This window comes from Chelonus insularis, unplaced genomic scaffold, assembly GCF_013357705.1.
Source record: "Chelonus insularis isolate UGA/USDA-ARS -01 unplaced genomic scaffold, ASM1335770v1 contig_145_pilon, whole genome shotgun sequence".
Taxonomy (NCBI): Eukaryota; Metazoa; Arthropoda; class Insecta; order Hymenoptera; family Braconidae; genus Chelonus; species Chelonus insularis.
The window spans coordinates 29,384-49,445 of record NW_023276386.1 but is presented as its reverse complement, the minus strand read 5'-3'; the positions used below and the strand labels follow the sequence as shown (position 1 = coordinate 49,445).

Here is a 20,062-nt window from a genome sequence, read left to right as displayed (position 1 = left end):
TTAAAAATAAAATGACAACTCACGTTTTTATTTATGAAACATTATTTATCCCCATTTAATTAACAATAATTAAGAAGGAACTTTTTTCTCCTCTTGTAATTTCTGCAAAATTTGTGATGCCGTGTTATTGGTTACAGATACTATTTTCTGGCGACTTCGAGAGCCCTGTTTAAAGTTCAAAGAAATTGATTTATATTATAATTTTATATTTTCATATATTTAATTATCTAAAAAAAAATAAAAACCTTATCGAGGGAAATATCTGATTTTCTTACACCTAATAAAGATGCTAAATACTTAATTAATTCAGTATTTGCTTCTCCTTCAACGGGAGGAGCGGATATTGCAACATCAACAGCTTCTGGAGTAATATCTACATCAATAGAATTGATTTAGTTAAAAAAATGAATTTTTTATTATTATATAATAATATTAATAATGCACATATGTTCAATGATAATAAATTAATTAAAGTATACCTGTTATTTGATTAAATTTTGCTCCTGGCTTTGCATGAATAATTATTTTTACATTTCCATCTTTACCATCAATAATTGGACTTGAAATTGGTGATTCCTGAAAGTTATTATTTTTTTTAAATTTATTGTATGAAATAAACAAAAATGTATTTTACTAAATACAAAAGTCAAAAGAGATTAAATTATTGTACACCCTCTTGCGGATCAAAGTCAGTTACATACAAGAATTTGCTTCAAACACATCATCTCATCCATACTTGTATTGTAGGTGTTCTCACTCATACTATTTCATACATATCACTTGATACAGCAAGTTGTCTAGTGATCATGTTTTTTACAGTCTTTTAAATTTTAAATAGATAAAATTTTAATGGTTAGAATTTAAGTTATAAATAATATGACAGTGATATAACAAATACTAGTTTAATTCATAAGAAGTGAAATTATAAGAAATTATACATAGTAAAGTGTAAGTTTAAAACGTACTTCATTTTTTGAATTTGGCAAATTTTTTTTCGTCTTCTTTGATGATTTCGACATTACTCTGTGTAATAATTCAATGTGATTAATTGTAACACTTTTTTGTAGTTTACGTGTAATATTCAACATTTGTTAATTGATAACACTCGTTTAAATCGAAACTGTCATGAAATCATTTTCTTCAATTTAACCTTGCAATCTTAATGTGTTTGATTTTTGTGAATTAAACGATAAAATTACAAAGTTGAAAGTCATAAAATTTTTTAAACTTTAAATTGGTTACACAAAAAGAGTGAATCAATTAATAATATTGGTAATTTATATACACAAACGCACTAGATTGATTGTCTCTAACCTTTATAGACTCTTATGAGCACAACACTGCAAACGCAAACCAAAATTTAGAGGTTAACTTTTAGTTATTTGATTTTAATTTTCTTATTATTAACAGTTCTTAGTTTATTAATAGTAAACGTTTATTATTGAAAAACATGAAAAATACATAATTTGATATAATATAGACAGCATTAAATTTATAAATGCAATAAAAATTCTGTTTTTGAATATTATATTTAAATATAGTTATGAGTGATTAAATTTAGACAAATTTCGTTGAAAAAAATACTTTATTTAATTTAGAAATTGATTTTTGTTCTAAATTATTGCAGAGATTGTTAAACAAAATGCCAAAAAAATTTTTGGGAGAAAACAGCAAAGCTGTTGTAGCAAGAGCTCGCAAAGCAGCTATGAAGGAAGCTGAATTATCAAAAAAGGCTCAAGAAGCTGAAGATAAAGCTTGGCAAGATGATGATAAACAAGTATTGAAAAAGAAACAAAAACAAGTAAGTGAAATTGATTTTTTAATTTAATAAAAGTTTTTATCAGAAAATTATTTAATTCTTATAAAATTCTAGGAAGAAATGGAGAAAAAACGACTGCAACAATTAGAAAAAAAAGCAGAAGTAAAAGCATTATTAGAAAAAGAAATGGCTACTATAAAAGTAAGTAGTAAACAACCACCTTCAAAGATTACTAGGGCTGAAATTACAGCAGCAACAGAAAAACGAAATCAAGTAACTACTAATAAGAAAGAAGAGCATAAACCTATCGAAGAAAATTTGAATAGAATAACTGTAGAAGGTGAAACAGCACATGGAATTGATGAAGCTTTATCAATATTGAGGTATGAATAAGCTTAACAAATAAATTACTTCTTAATAAATGTCTTTTATTGTTAAAATTATAATAAATAATATTACTATAATTCTTAAAAACTAGTTTGAAAGATCCGGAAATTGACCGACATCCAGAGAAACGTGTGAAGGCAGCCTATGCAAGTTTCGAAGAACGTATGATGCCCATTATCAAGGAACAAAATCCAACATTAAGGCTAAGTCAATTAAAGCAAATATTAAAAAAAGAATGGATGAAATCTCCTGAAAACCCACTCAATCAAAGACTTCTAAATCACTGATCATTAAGCCTCAATTTGAACAAGTAATGTGGTAGACTTAGATAGAAATTTTTAAAAAATAAATTTAAATCCAATAATTTATGTTTTAGTATGAAAGAGATACATTATATAAAATTAGATAAAATTATCTTTGGTACATCTTACAATATGCGCAGTCAAGTAATTTCATTAATTCTGCAAATATACATCAGAATAATTAAAGATATTCTGTGCGGCAATTGATTACTTCTATTGATCTCGAATGTTTTTGGCACAATTATTGAAGCGCAAAAATTACAAGTGTACACTGTGTTAAACAGTTTTACTTTACATCTTATTCTATTATTCAATTTAGCTATCAGATAAATAATTAAGAGTATAACTTAATTGGCTTCTAAATTTCAATTGTTATTTTTGAATGTTTAGTTTTCACTTTTAGCGTTGCCGCTATATATCTTATTAGCATCATAAAAGGTTCATCAGATTAAGAATAATATATAACAGCATTAATGTTAATAAATTTTGGTTTTAATTGAACCATCTAATAAAATTAGCCTCAGTGATATCACCGATTTTTTCTTTTCCATAAATCTATGAAACAGTGTATCATGTGATTAACTTGTTCAGGAGTGTCTATCATAGGTGCATGCCCAGCTGTAGGAATGGCTTCTAAAAAAGCTTTCACTATTGTCTAAAAAAAAGATATGATTATCTATTAGTATGAGTATGAATACGTAAATTTATATTTGAATACATGTTGGTTACTTACTCTTTCCATTTGACATTCTTGAACCAATGATACTTTTTTATCTCTAAGTCCATGAATAAGAAGCGTTGGTGTACAAATTCTTCTATGGAAAATATAATCACCTTCAGGCCAAACCATTCCATCTAATACATATTGCATATGAGATGGCCATTGGCCCTGTGATTCTAGACCGCAGTAAGGATGCTGCCGGCCTTTTACAGAATATAATAACTCTCGATGAAGACCACACATTAAAAGCGGTGAAAGGACTATTCTTAAACAGCAATGACCCGTACCTTCCTTAGATGGTGGAGCTAATGGGGTGGGTCCGCCACCAGATATCAATACCAATTGATGAATTTCATTTGAATATTTACATGCTAGAGCAGTTGCAAAACTACATCTGAAACAGTCATATATTATTTATTATGAGCTTTCTATTTTATTGATTCTTTTTTTTTCACAAACAGTTACACAATATTTTACTACCTACATCTGACAATGTTGAGTGAAAAGTAATTAAATATGACTCTAAACTTCATTAAATATAAATTGTCTTCCAAATAATATCTGTTAATACTATCTTAATTTTGTGTCGAATATTTTCATTGTTTAAATGGAGTAAATTAACGACATGTTTCATTAATAAATTTCAATATATTGTATTATATATTTAAATAAGAATGAATGTGAAAGAGTTTTCTATTATATCATTGGTAGTATTTCATGAGAATTTACTTTTAACTCCAAAAAATTAATCAAGTAAGGTATTTTTAATGGTCAAATATATGTGTGTAAATGAGGCAAAATTTAATGCAATAATTGTCAACAAATAAATAAATGTAATTTTAATAAACTTGCGAAAAAAAAACTTGTGTTATGATTTGTAAAGAACTATAGACTCATGGAGGAAAAAAATTTAAAGGAACTTGACAGTTTTCAATTGATTATTTAAAAATAAAGAATACAATCAAAAATTTCGGGTTTTCTGTAGAAATTAGGATATTTTTCTTCAATTAAAAAATAATAGCTTAATTACATTCTCGTAAATTGTTTACATTCTGTTCATAATCATAACGATAACTTTTTCATCATTTTTATAGTAACAAAAGAAGCAATATTATAGAGCTAATTACCCGTAATTATGTGCGACCAAAACGCATTTTTGTCCTGACTGAAAAGCATAGTGTTTAAGAACAACTTCCAGGTCGTTAAGTAGCTTATCAAAATGATAATCTCGAGATTTATTTGGTGTTGAACTCATTCCATGTCCCAACATATCAGGTGCAATACAGGGATAACCCATTTGCGTAAAGTATTCAAGTTGATGTTTAAAAGCTTCTGAAGATGACCCAAACCCATGAAAAAATACTATAATAGGTTTTTTATGTCTGCGACAAATAACTGAATTTGTCAGAGATTCGTTGTCATTTTGACTAGATTCAGTGTAATCTTTCCATGTTACTTTGTAATCTTCTATTTCTATTTTTTTTTCTTCCAATTGATTATCATTGTTGAGATTCTTTTCTTTTCTAGTTATCTTATTATTGTTGTCATGGTGAGAATTATTATCAACGTTTACAGACAATTCTTCACATAAAAAAGTTACAGGTTTTAATATTTGGTCCGGTTTGTTGATATCCGGTGTAGTGTTTACATTTTCTGTCAAATTAAATTTTTCATCATTAGATTGATTCTTAAAATTTATCACTTTGTTCTCATCAGTAGCCGAGAAGTTACATATATTGTAATTATGTAAAGCTACTTTACTACTATTTACTTTATTTTTATCCTCATTATCTTGAATACTATCAATAAAAGTTTCTTGAGTATTTTGATTAGTCAGTTCTTTCAAGGGAGAAGAATAACCAAACTTCTCATCTATAATTTGCATTAAAGATTCTTCAAGATTAAGATCTGATTCAATAGGAAATTCAATAGTTTCAACACTATTTATTCCAGAATCTACGCAATCCATAATATCATGCTTTCTCGAACTTCCAACTGGTTGTTTGAGGTAAAAATTTAAACAGTCAGGATCATCATCAGATCCAACAAATACTTGATTGGTGTAGCCTTCATTTTTGTAATCATTCTTATAATTGATTTGATCATGATCGTTACCATGAAAAATAAAGCTTATGTCTAACGAGCTTTTTGAAAGTTGAGTATCACATTCATTTTCTTTCATTGGATTAATTTGTTGATTTATTTTATTAAGAGCTTGATAACTTTTTCTTAGAGTATTGTCAGAATCATTCATAAATTTCATAGTATCAGATAAAATTTCATTAAGAAGTTTATCTATGTATGTTTCTAAATCTTTAACAATATTACTTTTTACAATTTGATTATTAGAAAGTAAATTAATATTTACAAAACTGTCATTCATTTCTCTAGAGGATTCCGTGGTAACAGAAAGTTTCTTATCTATTTCATTTACATTATCATTATTTACTTCAACTTCCGATAAATTTTGTTTTATTTGATTTATTTTTGTAGAAATCCATTCTTCAGTCATTTCTAATTTAGATGACTGACGAAAAGAGCATCTACAATTATTGACTGAGTGAGGTCTCTTTGTCCATCGTGTGATAAAATTTTCATTAATAGATTCCGGTCGGTCAGAATTTAATTCATAGAATCCACTTTGCATTGGTGTTGGTTTTAAAATCCGAAGAGTACGACCGGGTTTTATTATTAAAAAATCACAATCTGGTAATTCAATTTTACCTGGATCAATACGATTGTGACTTTTAAAATATTTGAAAATTTCTGTATACCAAGGGGGTCTTGGATTCTCAGTAGTTGCTTCTGCTTCCATGTTTTTCTGAAAACAATTAAAAATAATATTTTTATTTTAATCATACAATTTGCTATAAATTATGTTCAATCAGTGAATATACAAATTTAATAATCTTTTCAATTATACTACTTAAAAATAATTAGTTACTTCTTGGTTTATATTTATATTAGTCAGCATTTATCGCATTCTGACATGCAATGTAAGATTTCTCTTCGAAAAAATGAAAGTATTACTTCTTTACCTTTGTATATTTATGGTAGCTACTGCACCTGTTTGGGATAGAAAAACCCGATTTCTAATCTAATTCGTTATGAATATCTCTATGCATCATATATACCAATTTTTATATACAAATTACATAAAAATCTATTGTTAATTTATGCGTCACCACAATAGTTTATAACTGTATAACCAATACTCATTCTATAAACACACTTGTATTGAATTGATAATTTCAAAATTTTTATCACTTCATGTTATTGAATGCTTCATAATTCTATTAAAATAAATACATTATTTTAAATGATTATTTAAATTAATAATAAAGCACAAATTATAGTTATATTAAATCTAATCAAGTTCGTCCATCTACTTGTTGCTTTTGTCAGAGACTCTCAACTTAATCTATAACATTCTTTGAAAGTACGGTAACCAAAATCCAAGTTTTATAGACTTCACACTCATAAGTGTTTATTCAGTTTATTTGAAGTTTTATTCATTGATATATTCATTTTTAAAAAAGTAACTACGAACTTTCGTTTATTTTAATATCAAATGTGTTAACTTGTGCACCATAATACCACAACGCATACTGACAGCCGCTTGCCAGCGGCAAGTAGTCTTGGCACATTGTCTGTTTCACCGGAAATATAAGACATGTGAGATAATCGAACGTATGAACAAACCACTTTGAATAATAAAACTGTCCCAAATGTATCGAAAAAAACTGTATACACATTGTTGAAGATGTAGAGCAACACACCAAACGAAATTTAAACACAATTGACACACTGACGTATAGGTCACGGCGGCCATTGCACTGAGAAAGCGTCAAGATCTGTTGAACAGGTTTACGAACCTTCCACCCGCTCCTGGCCCCGTTATTTCCCAGGTTTCAGAAGCTCTTGTGTTCATATTTATTTCAAAAATTTATCTATATCTATAACTCTATTCACAGACCTTACTTTTATTCATTTAAATTATTGGATTATTTTAAACTATTTTTATAAAAATTGTTTGCAAAATATACTATACGTCGTACAGGTATATTTTTATTAATGTTATGAACAGTTGAAACTATTAATGATATAACGGATGACTTTATTATATGATGGGAATTTAAATTAAAGACTACGTGATAAAATTGTCAACTTATTATAATTAAAATTTATAAACATATCTTTATGCAATTATAATAAAAAAAAAAATTTCATAATGCATGAAAAGTATACAAATAAATGTTCAGGAATTAATTAAAAATAAACAGTTGACTTAAAATTTAATTTTAGTCATTAACTTACTTTAATTGTGTCAAGTACCAATTATGGATTGCTCTTGAATGAACTTCGGCATTTGTATCACTGATATTTTTTTCTTAAATTCTTTTTTTTTTTTTTTTGCTAATTAACGTTGAAATAGAGGTTATTATGATTTGAGCAATGTTAAGTCAACAATGGCAATCACATCATAGTGGATTATGTACATGATTTAAATACAACCTATAAAAAGTATTAAATTGAGTAAAATATATTTATAATTTTTGTATTATATTATTTAAAAGCTAAATAATCTTGTATATGTTCGAGTCATTTCGTCATACTTAAACAAAAATGGGTACTTGCAAAAGACTCGCTTCCTGCAGATAAAATATTTTTCCATACTTGATGTTAAATTTGCTTTATAATCTTAAAAGTCTATGTACAAAGTAATAAATTTAAAAAATAAACCCTTTCTCATAAAAATGTACAAGATAATTTGACATCATTTTTACATATTCTTAATCAAATCACAGATTATTAAATTCATTTTTCAGTTAATATAAAATTGTAGTCTTATTTATTATTTGATAATACAGATTAGTATTATCATTTATTTTTTTTTTATTTGTATCTTGCCCTGATAATTCATATTTTTATTATAATTTGTTAAAAAAAAAAAATAAACTGCAAATTCCTTAACAAATAAATACAATGAGATTTATGAAATAATTGGAAAAACTGACAGTACATACCAAGGTAATATTTAAGTAATATTCTGTAAACATTTATATTTAAAAGCGAATTTCACATTCCAGATAAGTAATATAAAATTATTGATCTAGTGAACATATCTGAGTACAAAAATTTACTCACTAAATATTTACCAAGTGCAATGCCCCATATCTTATAAATATACTTTGAACATAATGTTGGTAAAAATCATTACTTTAAGATAGTGAACATTAATATAAAATCTTAAGCTCATGGAAAAAAGATTATTCTCATTCTAAGGTTAAAATGAAATCAAGCATTTGTATAATTGTTTTCATAACAGCCCAAACGGTTTTAAATTGGTCAGTGACATCTCAAGAATCCAACAGTTTATTGTCAAAAGAAGAACATGAAGCGGGAAATAATAATCATAATGTTCTTGTGGACTGTCGGAATTCGGATTACAGAACATACATTAAATGTTTGAAACGACATAGGAGGCACCATGGACATTATGATCATTATTACAATAAAACTGGTCAGTATATTTTAATACATCAAAGTTATTCCATTTAATGAATTATATTTAATTGAATTCAATCAAATAGTTATTACCTTTATTTAGAAAATAGAAATAAATTATTTGAATATGCCAACTATAACACATATGGCACTGAATAATTTAGTTAATATGAATTGAACATGAACGCAAGCAGAAAAGTGTCGAGAATTGAATCCAGATTAAATCAAAAGTACCTTATTTACATCTAATATGTCTTTTTTGCTCCAAAAAAAAAAGATCCTTCAATACAACTATAAACTTTATATTTTGTCTTTACTTTTTATTTTAAATAGATCTATTCATTCTTAGCTTCTATTCCTATTTATTATAAAATAAGTTGAATTATTAAAATATTTATAATAATATTTAAATAAAGTATCATATGCCATTGTCACCTGAATAATTAAAAAAATAACTGTCGATAAAATACTATTTTGCTGAAAAAAAATTCATTTAATTATTGACTCTAGAAAAAAAAGATTAGTTAGCAGTATAATTAAGCTACAACCAATAAAATAGATGCCTACCTGACACCTTGGTTTAATTTAAATAATAACAAGTCCTTTTTTGTTATTGTTTTTCAATAGATGATCCAAAATCATGTCTCAGTTCCTGTGGTATAGATCAATGTCAATCAACTCAATGTTATCATCACTGTTACCATCGTTGTCTGAAGAGAACTAAAGAAACAACACAGATTATCACTCAGTATGAAACAGAAACGGAATGTGTCAGCTCTGAATGTAAAAATAATACACCACCTTCTTCTTTTCCAACAACTAATATTACTACTAATATTGATATTAATAATAATATCAATCTTACACATCCAAATCAGCCCTCTCAATTTCCATTCTTTTTCTTCTTTGGTTTTGGCTATCCACCATCACAGGTATTATTTCATTTATAATTATTATCTTAATATTATGGTAGATAATTATACATTATAAATTTTTATAGTCTAATACAGGATTTAATTGCGGAGTATGTCTGAATCCATTTTATAAATTTCACTGTGACGCATGGTGTCATAATGGAGATAATCGAAGATTTGAAAATTCATCGAATCAAACAAGATGCATACCTCCCCAATGTGTTGGTGGTACTTACCAAATTCCAACGATAGGATAGAAAGTAACATGGATGATAATAAGTGAATAACTCAATTGACATGTTAAAGGTGTAAACCCCTGCAAAGAAATATAGTATGTACCAGGTGTTGGAACAGGTGTTTGGCGTGCAAAATAGTCATCCTTTATGATTAAATCAATATAATGTTCTTTAAATTATGATGAATAGGATATAAAAGTACTTTTCATAAATTTTTTATATTTATTAGATTTATATTCTTCAAATCATTTTATACTTCATCTTCCTCACTATAAAATAAAATTTTATATTTTTACTTTTACAAGATTTACAATATATCAAGAAAATTATTGTTAATAAAAATATATACTTTAAGAATTTGTGTGTACTTTCTTTTAAAGTCTCAAATATAAATCATAAAAATAAATTATGCTTAATATTTAATCATTTGAAATCAATATTGTTACAATAATAAAATATTAAATGAATTTAATTTCAAAGAGTAATACAATAATTAAGCATATATTTTTTTTTTAAAACACTTGATGTTATTTTGAAATATATCTAGAATTATTCATTAAAGAAATAGATTACACTAATAACAAATTTATGACTGTATATGATTTAATAATATTCATTTAGTTTAAGTAATTTTTTTAGTATCCATTTTATGGATGATAATTCTAGTATGTATGATGCTAAATGAAAATATGATAATGAAATTTTGTTAAAAATGAAATATTACTGAAATTTATGTAAAACAGAATTAGAAATATTTTTAAATGCACGCAGGTGTCATCAACGGTTCAGCCCTATTTACAGGTGTCTTTCAAAATTAGTAGTATAGTAGTTAATGGAATATTTCTATATAGACAAAGATTAATATCACTTTACGCAATTAGTTATCAACAATAAATACATAAAAACATGAATTTCTATAAATAACGGTAATCTATTGGGTAGTTGTTAGTCATCGTCAATAAAATAACATACCCTATAACAATTGCCTTAATATTGTTACTATAGTTGCTACAGGACTACACAACCATGTAACCCTTGATTACACATTTGACTACCTCAACCGTTTTCGGTTAAGCTGCATTTTGCATTGAACGAATGTTACTTTTTTTCAACTATTATATGCTTAGTTCATATAACAATATTGTACCCTTTGTCAACGTCTCTAGAAATTATAAGAAATATTAAATTTTCATGGTTGGTTGAATAAATGTGAGTACCAAACAGGACTCTACAGAAGGAAGAATGAAGAAGTCATGTGGCACGCGCCTAAGGAACTTTTATTTAATAGAGATTCTTATTTATAACGAGACATATGTCTCACCTACGAAGAACCCCTACAGCTCTTTCAGGAAATACCCCATGAACACTAATTTAAGGGTTGAAAAGTCACTAAAATTGTAATTGAAGTTTTTTCGAGTTTAAATTTATGTAAGCTTCAATGAATTTTATTCATTATTTGAGATTGTATATAAATATACATCTTATGAAAATTAAATAATTTAGTGACTTTTAGAATTGCATTTATTTTAAACATTACTCACCATTTTTTTTTGTTAATTATAAGATGAAAATTCAATAATAATAACTTTAAGGAGGTTCTATAAATGAAAAGTTTTCATAAAATCCTAAAAATAAATTCATTTCATTATTCCACAAATTTTGGTTGTCGCTGAATCATTGTCACTGTTAGATAATTCATTTATACCTGAGCCTTTTTATTATTCTTATTGCATACTAGGCAATATTCGAATCAGAGTAATAATACTATCATTAAGGAAATGAGCAAACAACCATTTTTGGGCTCATTTACCTGCCCTTGGATGTAAATTGAGTATTAGAATTTATTGAATGTAATTTTCAATGCCATAAAAATGTAACTTCTTAATCTTAATTGCTATTATATTTATCATAAAAGTTTTTTTGTTCATGGTTCAATACAAGTCATGAAAAAAAACTTAGCTAGATCATGTTCATATTAGTCAAATTGAATTGAATTATCGCTGAAAAAATATTAAAATACAATTGAATATTTACTAGTAATTTACACTGTACTTGATCATTAAATATCATCAATGTTGCAAGTTCTACAGTGTAAAATATACAAGGCAATGCTCTAGTCTTATTATATAGTTACCTGTTTGTACAGTGCAGACCAAGGTCTTTTCTCTTTAAGCTCTCTTTATGGATGTGAATGAATCTAGAACCTGTTTCTTCTCATTTAAGCATATTTCTTTATGCTAGTTTTGGATGAATCTATATTATGAAATTAATTAAATATTTAACAATAATTCATAATAAATAAGAATAAAAATTACTTAACTGCTAGGAGTTTTTTTTTATCCTTTATCAGCTAAATTAGATTATTGAGTTTAAGATAATGGATGAAATCTAGGAACACATATTCAAAGTATGATTCATTGAATTATTGATAAATTTTTACATACTGATCAAGAATGTAAAAAACAATTAGTGAAGACAATTGTCCTTAGGTTAAGACTCTTGATATGAAGAATTTTCGTGCCAATGTGTTCCCCCACCTTAATAAACATCATATGTATAAGAGCTGACCGAGAAAGGTGTGTTGGTGAGACACATGCTATTCAATCCGGCTTGAATTTTCATGTCAGTAGCCAAAGAAAGGCGTTAGTGTGTAGTTGCATGTTGATATACATTTTGTTTTGTGTTTACACGTGTCATAATAGACCATTGAAATATCATGCAATACTTGGTTTTGAAATTTTAATATTCGCATTTGGTTATGAAAATAAAAATATTTTATAGTTATCAATTGTTATGATATAAATAAATGTGTATATTTCTCATATATATATATATATATGTATATGTATATAAATAGTAGAATTATTTTGTTATTTGTTTAAACAAAATTACCTTTTTTATAAGCAACAGTATTCGTTTTTTACTTATATCTTTCAATTATTATTATTATTACAATAAATATACACATTGTGATAATAATAAAAGATCTTCAGATAATTAAAAGTCAGAATATTCACAATGTTTAGTAGACTATAACAAGTAAAGTATAAAGTAAGTGACTTGATAATTTAAAAAATTAATTTTACGATTAAAGTTTGAAAAGATTAATCAGATAATGTACCAATTGTTTATGTTTATCAGCACAAGATATTGGGATTCATTTTATTTTTTATTGTAAACTGATATGATTTAATGACTTCTTAGAGCAACAAACGGTTCAATTCAGCTTCTAACTTCTCTGAATTTATTAATAGAATATATTTATTAAATATCTTATAGATTTATTAACAAAAAAATTTGTAGAATCTTTTTACATTATTTTACGACCCATTAATTGGCGAATTACATTTTAAAAGTTTTTATTATTATTATTAGAAAATTTCGCTCATTATTATATTGGTTAAAAGGTGACACTTGGTTTGAAATTTAAAATCCATTAAATAATATTTTAAGAACTGCCAATTTAATTTCTTTTTAAATTTTTTTGATCCAAAATAATTGCAATAGAATTGATATGTACGACCTGATGAGTCTGTATTCATTATTTGTAGGCTATAAATAGATAATAAACATAACTTTTAATGATATTTTTATCTTAACATTATGTAATTGATAAAATATTATATTTTAATAGGCTTTAAAATGCATTTATTCAAGAAGTCTATAATGGATCCAAGTCCACAACTTGTGTCAGCGATTCCAATCAAACACATTGATGAAGTACTAGAAATTACAAATAAAATTCACTACGATATGAAAGAATTCCATTCAGAAATTGATTTATCAAAGCAAATACCCGAAGGTATACATCGATTAACACCTTCATTCAATTCTCAAAATGGTAAATATATGACATAATTTATTTATTAAAAAAAAAAATGGTGGATAAATGTAAAAAATTATATTTCAGATTTTTTTACATGGGGGAAAAGAGTAGGACGTAAATTGAATCAAATGAAAAAAGCCGGTAGCACTGAATTGCTGTCAAAATCTGGACGGAAATATCATTGGAGCCCAAATCGAACGAATCACAATGGATGTAATGAAATTCAACTAAATGTAAATTTTGAAATTTTTCAAACCACATTTTAGGTTAATTTTTAATAATTGGTCAATGAAAATAAATTGGCAATATTCATGTTGTTATCGTAAGCATAAAAAAAAGACAACAATCTTCTGTGATATCTTACACACTTGTAGAACATCATTAGAAAAAATTTTCGAATTTCTCATATAAGAATAGTATGTAAACATTCAAGTACGTTACTTTGTTTACATGTGATATTGTCTTAAAATTTATTTATTCATTTCGGTTTCTTCGTTACATCAACAATTTATCGACTCAACTAATTTCAGTCTTTGTTCAGATTACGATCGTCACACATCAATACGAATAATCAAATTTATTTTGTCGTCAATATTTCTAATTTTATATACTTTTAATTGCAGTTTCAGACTCTCTTTATTATAATGTTCATATAATTTTATTTTTGACACATTTTGATTTATTTATCGATTATAAATATAATTTTTTGATCAAATGGATTTTCTACTAAATAAGTGTTTTTGAAAATTGGAATTGGTTTTTTCCGGAAGTAACATTATTTTTAAAAAATGACAGTGAGTTGATGAAAATGCATAAACTATATCTATTTAATTACATTTTATTTGTAAATTTAAATTAATTTCATTCGATATAAGAATAATTATTCCATTCAGAAAAAAAAATTAATGTTCTCATAGTTTATTTATTACTAATTGTTTCAAATGCACAGATGAAATAATTTATTGTTATTTTTTAGAGTTCATGCAGCTCACCGAAATCGCAAAAAATATCAAGAGTAGAATCATTGCGTAACTTACTGAAGATTGGTGAACGTAATAATAAAAATGACAAGAATGATGATTTGTCCAGAACTATTTCCAATGAAATGATAGATACTAATACAGATTTATCACTGTATCGTATGAATAAAACTCTTAGTGACAGTGCTTTGAGAACAACTAAGATAAATAATTTAAAAAATATTCAATCGAGATCATTACTAAGTGCAAAAAAAGATCATCTTAGTCGTGCTATTAGTGATTTACAAGAGCAACACAGAGTTTTGGACTATTTTTTGAATCATCATGAACTTCTGAAAACACAAGAAGGCACCAAATTTATTCAAGAGACATTAATTAAATTAGAAACAAAGACTAGTTTAAAACGACGACTAAGTTTGGAAGCATTGAATTCTGATGGCTGTGAAGTTGCTAAACAAAATTGCAATAAGTTATTAAAACATGTTAAGAAAAATTTATTTAAATTAAAGGAAAGTAATCACAATAACTCTAACAAAGAAAAAAGGTAAATAGTTTTTTATATTTTAACATAGATTTCGTTTTAGGGATTTACTACTTTCAGTTAATGTAAAAATTTATTTTAAAATATGTTTTGAGCTAAATTTTATTAATAATAATATAAAATTTTTTTGTCTTGTTTTATTGTTGAAAAGAACAAACTTACACTAACTGAAAGTATGTAAATCTGCCATTTTTGTATCAATCGTTGATAATATAGAAATCGAAATATATTATACCAAATTTTTTGTTGGATTGATAATGTTTTGTATTCCATTTTATTGCAGCAATAAATTACAAAAAGAAGTTCCCAAATCAAGATTAGAAGATTTATTGAACAGTTTACGACTTGGCAATGAAGAGAATGGTTATGATACTGATAGTTTTCGAACTGGTACTGATTCTCTTGATAATGAACAAGTTACTCGAAAACCGCAAAGTTCTTCTTTAACGTCAGTAAATTTTCCAAGTATTGACTTGTCATTAAACAATCTTACTCAATCATCAATTAACTTAGAAAGCACATCTATTAAAGAGAATGAAAATTATCATCAATTGGATGATATTCACAACTCATCTGTTAACACAGATGCTTCTACTACGATGATTGAAGCCGACACAAATGATAGTGATAATGATGATAACAATAATTTTGAAGCATTTATTAATAGCCGAGTTAATGTTTCTTTTTCAGATCAAGAGTCAATGTCAACTCAAAGTAATCTGTTTATAAGTAATAAAAATAGTTCAAAGAGCTTAACAGATTTGAACAAAACGCCTGAAAAAAATCCAACTTTCTGTCAAACTGCACATTTAAGTTTGACTAGGAAATTTAAAAAACGATCCTTGCCTACATTAAATGATATTACGTCTTATAAATGTCGAATGAAATTACAAAACTTTCATGAGAACATGAAAATTAAATCAAGAAACAAGAAGTTATCGCAGCACAGTATATTGAGTCTTCTTGATAATGCTGTATCACCTGGTAAAGATAGTCCACCTGCAACAAAAGTCAAATCTATTATGCCAATAAACAATATTGAATACTATAATCCTAAAAGATCTCGATCTAAAATGGAATCAGAAACATCGGATACCGTGTCACCTAACAGAGTTAAAAGACCAATGTTTGCAATTCCAAATTCTCTACCAATATCATCAAAGCTTTTAAATCATCGAGAGTTAAAATTTATTAAATTATTTATTAAACAACCAGGAAATTTAGGAATTTTCGTTGAAAGACAAGAAGCTGCTAAACCTTTCTTTATTATAACTAAAATTGATCCTAATGGAGAAGCAGCAAAATCTAAACAAATCCAAATTGGAGACGAAATTGTTCGTATCAGTGGAAGGAGATTACGAGGGATGTCTATTCAAGAAGCTAGAACTGCATTGAAGAATTGTGTTGGTCAAATCGAACTTCAAATAGCTAGAGAACCTCGTCTCGTTTTACGAGATGAATTTGATGATGCTTGGAGAGATTCTTTGAAACGAACTAAAAGCGATTCCGATGTTTGGACAATCAAAAATTTGACATTCGATGATGTTAATAAGGAAACAGCTCAATTAAATGATACACCTAAAGACATAGAAATGAGATGTGATTTAAATAAAAGTAAAACAACTACGAATGTTGTGAATTCAATAGGAGGTAGTGATAATGAAAAAATTAATGATGATTCATCTCCAAAAATGACTGGGATGCGTAAATTTCATGTTATCAAAAAACGTGCTTCTAAGACAAATCTTTTATTACGTCAATCAAGTAATTCTCAGATGGAATTATTGACTATTACACTAGAAAAGGGTGCTTCAAAAAAACTAGGATTTTCTATTGTTGGAGGATCTGATAGTTCGATAGGAAACATAGGGATTTTTGTTAAAGATATTATTGAAGATGGTCAAGCTGCTGAAGAAGGAACCTTGAAGATTGGAGATGAGATCTTAGCCATCAATGGTCAACCTGTTACTGGTCTTACACATGCTAAAGCGTTGCAAATCTTTAAAGCTGCTAAACCAGGAAAAATGATCATACAAATTGGCAGAAGAGATTTATCACACAAACGGTTGGATGGGTGATTTACGAATCATCATTAGTCATTCTAGTTCATTAACCTTTGTTTTGAATGACGTATTAGAGGTGACAGAAATTCACCCCATCTCTTGAAGATGATTCTTTATAAGAAAAAGTGGATATTAAATCTGAAAAGAAAAATTAAATTTCATTTTCTGGGGAGAAATTGTATTCAAATGATATCAAAAAAGGCATAAAATAATATTTGTGGGAGATTGATAATTGGAAGAAGTAACGATTTTGCTTTTACTTTATAAATATATAATTATCTGAAAAATGTGATATACAATTAATATATCTAATGATCTGTAATGTTTTACATTGAACAATTAAGAACGAGGGTAAGTAGTTTATTTGAAATTATTTTCGAGTATTATGCAGAATAGCAATTATGAAATTGACAAGAAAATAAAAAGCAATCATAATAATTTTTTAAAGTATATTTAAAAAAAAAATGATTTAATGTTTTTTTATTTCTAGTAACGGTCGTAAAATAGAATGATGTAAATTAAAAATATACCATAAAAAAAAATGATTGTTGTAGATATAACAATTAATATTTTTGAATAGTGCGAATGTTCAATTTTGATTTCACTTAATGAAGAAGAAAATGATATATGAGTATCATTCGTATTAATAGTTATCGAAGTTTTGTATACGTTGTTTATGTAAGAAATTATTGTAATGGAAATTATACATTGTGAATAAATCCAGTACATTATGCAAAAATGTTCTCATATTGATCTTTTCTATAAACAAGACTGATATATACATTAATTCAGTGTGTGTGTGTTACAATAGTTCTTCACATTGTGTAAAGACTGTAATGACAATAAGACTTAAATAAAAATATTCAGTAAAAAATACAACACATCATTTGGACGGCTGTAGTTATCGATAGAACGATCTAATTAACCTGGTGGAGGCAAATAACGTCGACTACCGGGTAAAGATGGTGAAGGTTGTTGTCTTGGTATTGGTGAGTACGTTTGTGGAGGCGCAGTTGGTCGTGGAGGTTGAGGAGAAGGTATCCTTGGTGGAAGTGGTTGTGGCCGTTGAGGTGGAGGAGATGGTGAATACTGGGGTGTATAAGGCGGGAGATATGTGGGTGCAGGAGTTGAAATATTAGGAGGAGGCCGACGCGGAGGGGGAGGTGGTGGTGGAGGAGAAGGTCGTGGTGGTGGCGGAGGCGGTGGTGGAGCAGGAGTTGGTGTAGGATAATTATAAGTGAGCGGGGGAGGAGGAGGCGACGGTGGTGGAGGGGGTGGCGGAGCAGGAGTTGGTGTAGGATAATTATAAGTGGGCGGAGGAGGAGGAGGCGGTGGTGGAGGGGGAGGGGGTGGCGGAGGTGGTGGTGGAGCAGGAGTTGGTGTAGGATAATTATAAGTGGGCGGAGGAGGAGGCGGTGGTGGTGGTGGAGGGGGTGGCGGAGGAGGTGGTGGAAGAGAAGGTCGGGGTGATGGCGGCGGAGGTAGATAATTCGGTTGGGGTGGTGGGGGTGGCGGTGACGGAGGAGGTGCTGGAGCAGGATAATTCGGTGGAGGGGGGTGGTGGTGGTGGCGGCGGAGGAGGTGCTGGAGCAGGATAATTCGGTGGAGGGGGTGGTGGTGGTGCTGGCGCAGGATAACTAGGTGGAGGAGGTGGCGGAGGCGGAGGAGGAGCAGGTGCTGTGAAGAAAAAATTTTATGTACTTCGTAATACTACACAAGGTTATATCTCTATTAATGTAGAAGTAGTGATTAAGCATTTAAATTTCTTTACATTAGTAATCAAGGTTTATACTTGACTTCTATGGAAGTTTATATTTAAATATCATTTCATTTAACAGAAAATCTAACAAAAGCTCCTCTCAATTAAAATTAACAATCTTTTTTTTTGATTGACTGTGTGAAAAGATTTAAGAAATCTTATCCTGAACTTTATACAAGTTTGAAAAAAATTTTAAATCATATATGATATTTTAATTTTTGATAACATATTAACTTAAGATGTAAATTATAGTTTATATAATATTTCTATAAGTAAACCATACGTAATGCAATCTGTTTAATTTGAAAAATAATTAGAGATATTTGTATTTGTATAGCAACTTTTTAATGTGTTTTATTTTCATAGATTTGAAGTAAGAATTGAATGAAGAATTAAGTTACCTGGTGAGTACGGCGGTAAATATGTAGCAGGAGGTGGAGCAATACGTGGTGGACTCGGTGCAGGTATTGCTACAGAGGGTGATGGCAATGAAAATGGAATTTTTGGACGTTCATAGTTATATCCAGCTTGTCTACTGGCTCTATGATGACAATTTGAAGTGTTGGCCAATAAAATTAATATTGCCAACTATAAGAAGTAATTAATTAATTTTTATAATATAATCAAATTGATTTTCAAGCTTATTTATCTAAGACTTACCCATCGGAACAGCAACATAATTTGTTCTTCATTAGAAAAGTAACGCTGCTTCTTCCTTTATATATGGGCTTTGCGTTCTTAAATTGTAAAAGATCTGTCATTCTGTAACCGCAAACTTGATGAATTTTGCTCAATTTATTACTTTACGAGATTATGTACTTATTATTTCGTTACTCAAGCCTACTTATATTGCAATGCAACATTAAAATAATAAATTAAGAATTGTTCAAATTCACATTTCTTTTTAGTATTGAAAATTCTAGATGCAAAACAACATTACTCCAATCGAATCTGCACAAATTCTTCATCAATTCCATAAGAATCTTTAATTAACATTACCTATTCTTTTTTATTTAATAGTTTTAGGTTTAAAATATAAGAAGACAAATAATTTAAAAGAAAATCT

The 20,062-nt window shown here is 27.8% G+C and overlaps 6 protein-coding genes across 12 annotated transcripts; 3 read left to right on the top strand and 3 right to left on the bottom strand.

Annotated features, from left to right (window-relative positions):
- Nucleotides 1-24: 24 nt before the first annotated feature.
- On the bottom strand, nt 25-1,357 carry LOC118075085 (UPF0235 protein C15orf40). 2 transcript variants are annotated; one of them, XM_035096720.1, is made up of 5 exons: nt 1,315-1,357; nt 966-1,023; nt 480-576; nt 246-373; nt 25-165 (listed from the first exon to the last, which is right to left on the bottom strand). In XM_035096720.1, the coding sequence occupies exons 2-5, from the start codon at nt 1,017-1,019 to the stop codon at nt 70-72; spliced, it is 375 nt and encodes a 124-aa protein (XP_034952611.1). In that variant the 5' UTR covers nt 1,020-1,023; nt 1,315-1,357; the 3' UTR covers nt 25-69. The 2 variants fall into 2 exon arrangements, with proteins under 2 accessions (XP_034952611.1, XP_034952610.1); XM_035096719.1 differs by lacking the exon at nt 1,315-1,357 and having other exon boundaries at nt 966-1,113.
- Nucleotides 737-2,510, top strand: LOC118075084 (coiled-coil domain-containing protein 124-A). 2 transcript variants are annotated; one of them, XM_035096716.1, is made up of 4 exons: nt 737-948; nt 1,628-1,801; nt 1,874-2,142; nt 2,238-2,510. In XM_035096716.1, the coding sequence occupies exons 2-4, from the start codon at nt 1,643-1,645 to the stop codon at nt 2,431-2,433; spliced, it is 624 nt and encodes a 207-aa protein (XP_034952607.1). In that variant the 5' UTR covers nt 737-948; nt 1,628-1,642; the 3' UTR covers nt 2,434-2,510. The 2 variants fall into 2 exon arrangements, with proteins under 2 accessions (XP_034952607.1, XP_034952608.1); XM_035096717.1 differs by lacking the exon at nt 737-948 and adding an exon at nt 1,225-1,366.
- On the bottom strand, nt 2,167-7,894 carry LOC118075083 (uncharacterized protein DDB_G0286591-like). Of its 2 annotated transcripts, none has more exons than XM_035096715.1 (4): nt 7,487-7,894; nt 4,297-5,990; nt 3,182-3,563; nt 2,167-3,103 (listed from the first exon to the last, which is right to left on the bottom strand). In XM_035096715.1, the coding sequence occupies exons 2-4, from the start codon at nt 5,982-5,984 to the stop codon at nt 2,978-2,980; spliced, it is 2,196 nt and encodes a 731-aa protein (XP_034952606.1). In that variant the 5' UTR covers nt 5,985-5,990; nt 7,487-7,894; the 3' UTR covers nt 2,167-2,977. The 2 variants fall into 2 exon arrangements, with proteins under 2 accessions (XP_034952606.1, XP_034952605.1); XM_035096714.1 differs by lacking the exon at nt 7,487-7,894 and adding an exon at nt 6,208-7,207.
- A 425-nt stretch (nt 7,895-8,319) lies between these two features.
- LOC118075071 (uncharacterized) lies at nt 8,320-10,087 on the top strand. Its single transcript, XM_035096696.1, has 3 exons — nt 8,320-8,693; nt 9,305-9,609; nt 9,678-10,087. Exons 1-3 carry the CDS (start codon nt 8,462-8,464, stop codon nt 9,846-9,848), a joined length of 708 nt encoding a protein of 235 aa, XP_034952587.1. The 5' UTR covers nt 8,320-8,461; the 3' UTR covers nt 9,849-10,087.
- A 2,575-nt stretch (nt 10,088-12,662) lies between these two features.
- On the top strand, nt 12,663-19,779 carry LOC118075093 (uncharacterized). Of its 4 annotated transcripts, none has more exons than XR_004691261.1 (6): nt 12,663-12,878; nt 13,462-13,668; nt 13,738-13,886; nt 14,630-15,177; nt 15,458-17,588; nt 19,363-19,779. XR_004691261.1 is itself a non-coding variant. In XM_035096733.1 (5 exons), exons 2-5 carry the CDS (start codon nt 13,470-13,472, stop codon nt 17,250-17,252), a joined length of 2,691 nt encoding a protein of 896 aa, XP_034952624.1. In that variant the 5' UTR covers nt 12,663-12,878; nt 13,462-13,469; the 3' UTR covers nt 17,253-17,889. The 4 variants fall into 4 exon arrangements, 2 of the variants coding, with proteins under 2 accessions (XP_034952624.1, XP_034952625.1); XR_004691260.1 differs by lacking the exon at nt 19,363-19,779 and adding an exon at nt 17,728-17,886; XM_035096733.1 differs by lacking the exon at nt 19,363-19,779 and having other exon boundaries at nt 15,458-17,889.
- LOC118075132 (leucine-rich repeat extensin-like protein 3) lies at nt 18,159-19,674 on the bottom strand. Its single transcript, XM_035096802.1, has 3 exons — nt 19,657-19,674; nt 19,398-19,584; nt 18,159-18,766 (listed from the first exon to the last, which is right to left on the bottom strand). Exons 1-3 carry the CDS (start codon nt 19,672-19,674, stop codon nt 18,159-18,161), a joined length of 813 nt encoding a protein of 270 aa, XP_034952693.1.
- Nucleotides 19,780-20,062: the final 283 nt, after the last annotated feature.

What these genes read in the sequence shown, in the direction of transcription:
- LOC118075071 (XM_035096696.1), top strand. Translation starts at nt 8,462, where the DNA reads ATGAAATCAAGCATTTGTATAATTGTTTTCATAACAGCCCAAACGGTT. An exon ending in TCATTATTACAATAAAACTG is followed by an intron (nt 8,694 to 9,304) that starts GTCAGTATATTT and finishes GTTTTTCAATAG; the next exon opens with ATGATCCAAAATCATGTCTC. An exon ending in TTGGCTATCCACCATCACAG is followed by an intron (nt 9,610 to 9,677) that starts GTATTATTTCAT and finishes AAATTTTTATAG; the next exon opens with TCTAATACAGGATTTAATTG.
- LOC118075132 (XM_035096802.1), bottom strand. An exon ending in TTTACCGCCGTACTCACCAG is followed by an intron (nt 18,767 to 19,397) that starts GTAACTTAATTC and finishes ATCCTGCTCCAG; the next exon opens with CACCTCCTCCGTCACCGCCA.
- LOC118075084 (XM_035096716.1), top strand. Translation starts at nt 1,643, where the DNA reads ATGCCAAAAAAATTTTTGGGAGAAAACAGCAAAGCTGTTGTAGCAAGA. An exon ending in TGAAAAAGAAACAAAAACAA is followed by an intron (nt 1,802 to 1,873) that starts GTAAGTGAAATT and finishes ATAAAATTCTAG; the next exon opens with GAAGAAATGGAGAAAAAACG. An exon ending in GAAGCTTTATCAATATTGAG is followed by an intron (nt 2,143 to 2,237) that starts GTATGAATAAGC and finishes CTTAAAAACTAG; the next exon opens with TTTGAAAGATCCGGAAATTG.
- LOC118075085 (XM_035096719.1), bottom strand. Translation starts at nt 1,088, where the DNA reads ATGTTGAATATTACACGTAAACTACAAAAAAGTGTTACAATTAATCAC. An exon ending in TGCCAAATTCAAAAAATGAA is followed by an intron (nt 577 to 965) that starts GTACGTTTTAAA and finishes AATAACTTTCAG; the next exon opens with GAATCACCAATTTCAAGTCC. An exon ending in AAAATTTAATCAAATAACAG is followed by an intron (nt 374 to 479) that starts GTATACTTTAAT and finishes CTATTGATGTAG; the next exon opens with ATATTACTCCAGAAGCTGTT.
- LOC118075093 (XM_035096733.1), top strand. Translation starts at nt 13,470, where the DNA reads ATGCATTTATTCAAGAAGTCTATAATGGATCCAAGTCCACAACTTGTG. An exon ending in TTCATTCAATTCTCAAAATG is followed by an intron (nt 13,669 to 13,737) that starts GTAAATATATGA and finishes ATTATATTTCAG; the next exon opens with ATTTTTTTACATGGGGGAAA. An exon ending in AACTCTAACAAAGAAAAAAG is followed by an intron (nt 15,178 to 15,457) that starts GTAAATAGTTTT and finishes ATTTTATTGCAG; the next exon opens with CAATAAATTACAAAAAGAAG.
- LOC118075083 (XM_035096715.1), bottom strand. Translation starts at nt 5,984, where the DNA reads ATGGAAGCAGAAGCAACTACTGAGAATCCAAGACCCCCTTGGTATACA. An exon ending in TTGGTCGCACATAATTACGG is followed by an intron (nt 3,564 to 4,296) that starts GTAATTAGCTCT and finishes TGACTGTTTCAG; the next exon opens with ATGTAGTTTTGCAACTGCTC. An exon ending in AAGAATGTCAAATGGAAAGA is followed by an intron (nt 3,104 to 3,181) that starts GTAAGTAACCAA and finishes TCTTTTTTTTAG; the next exon opens with ACAATAGTGAAAGCTTTTTT.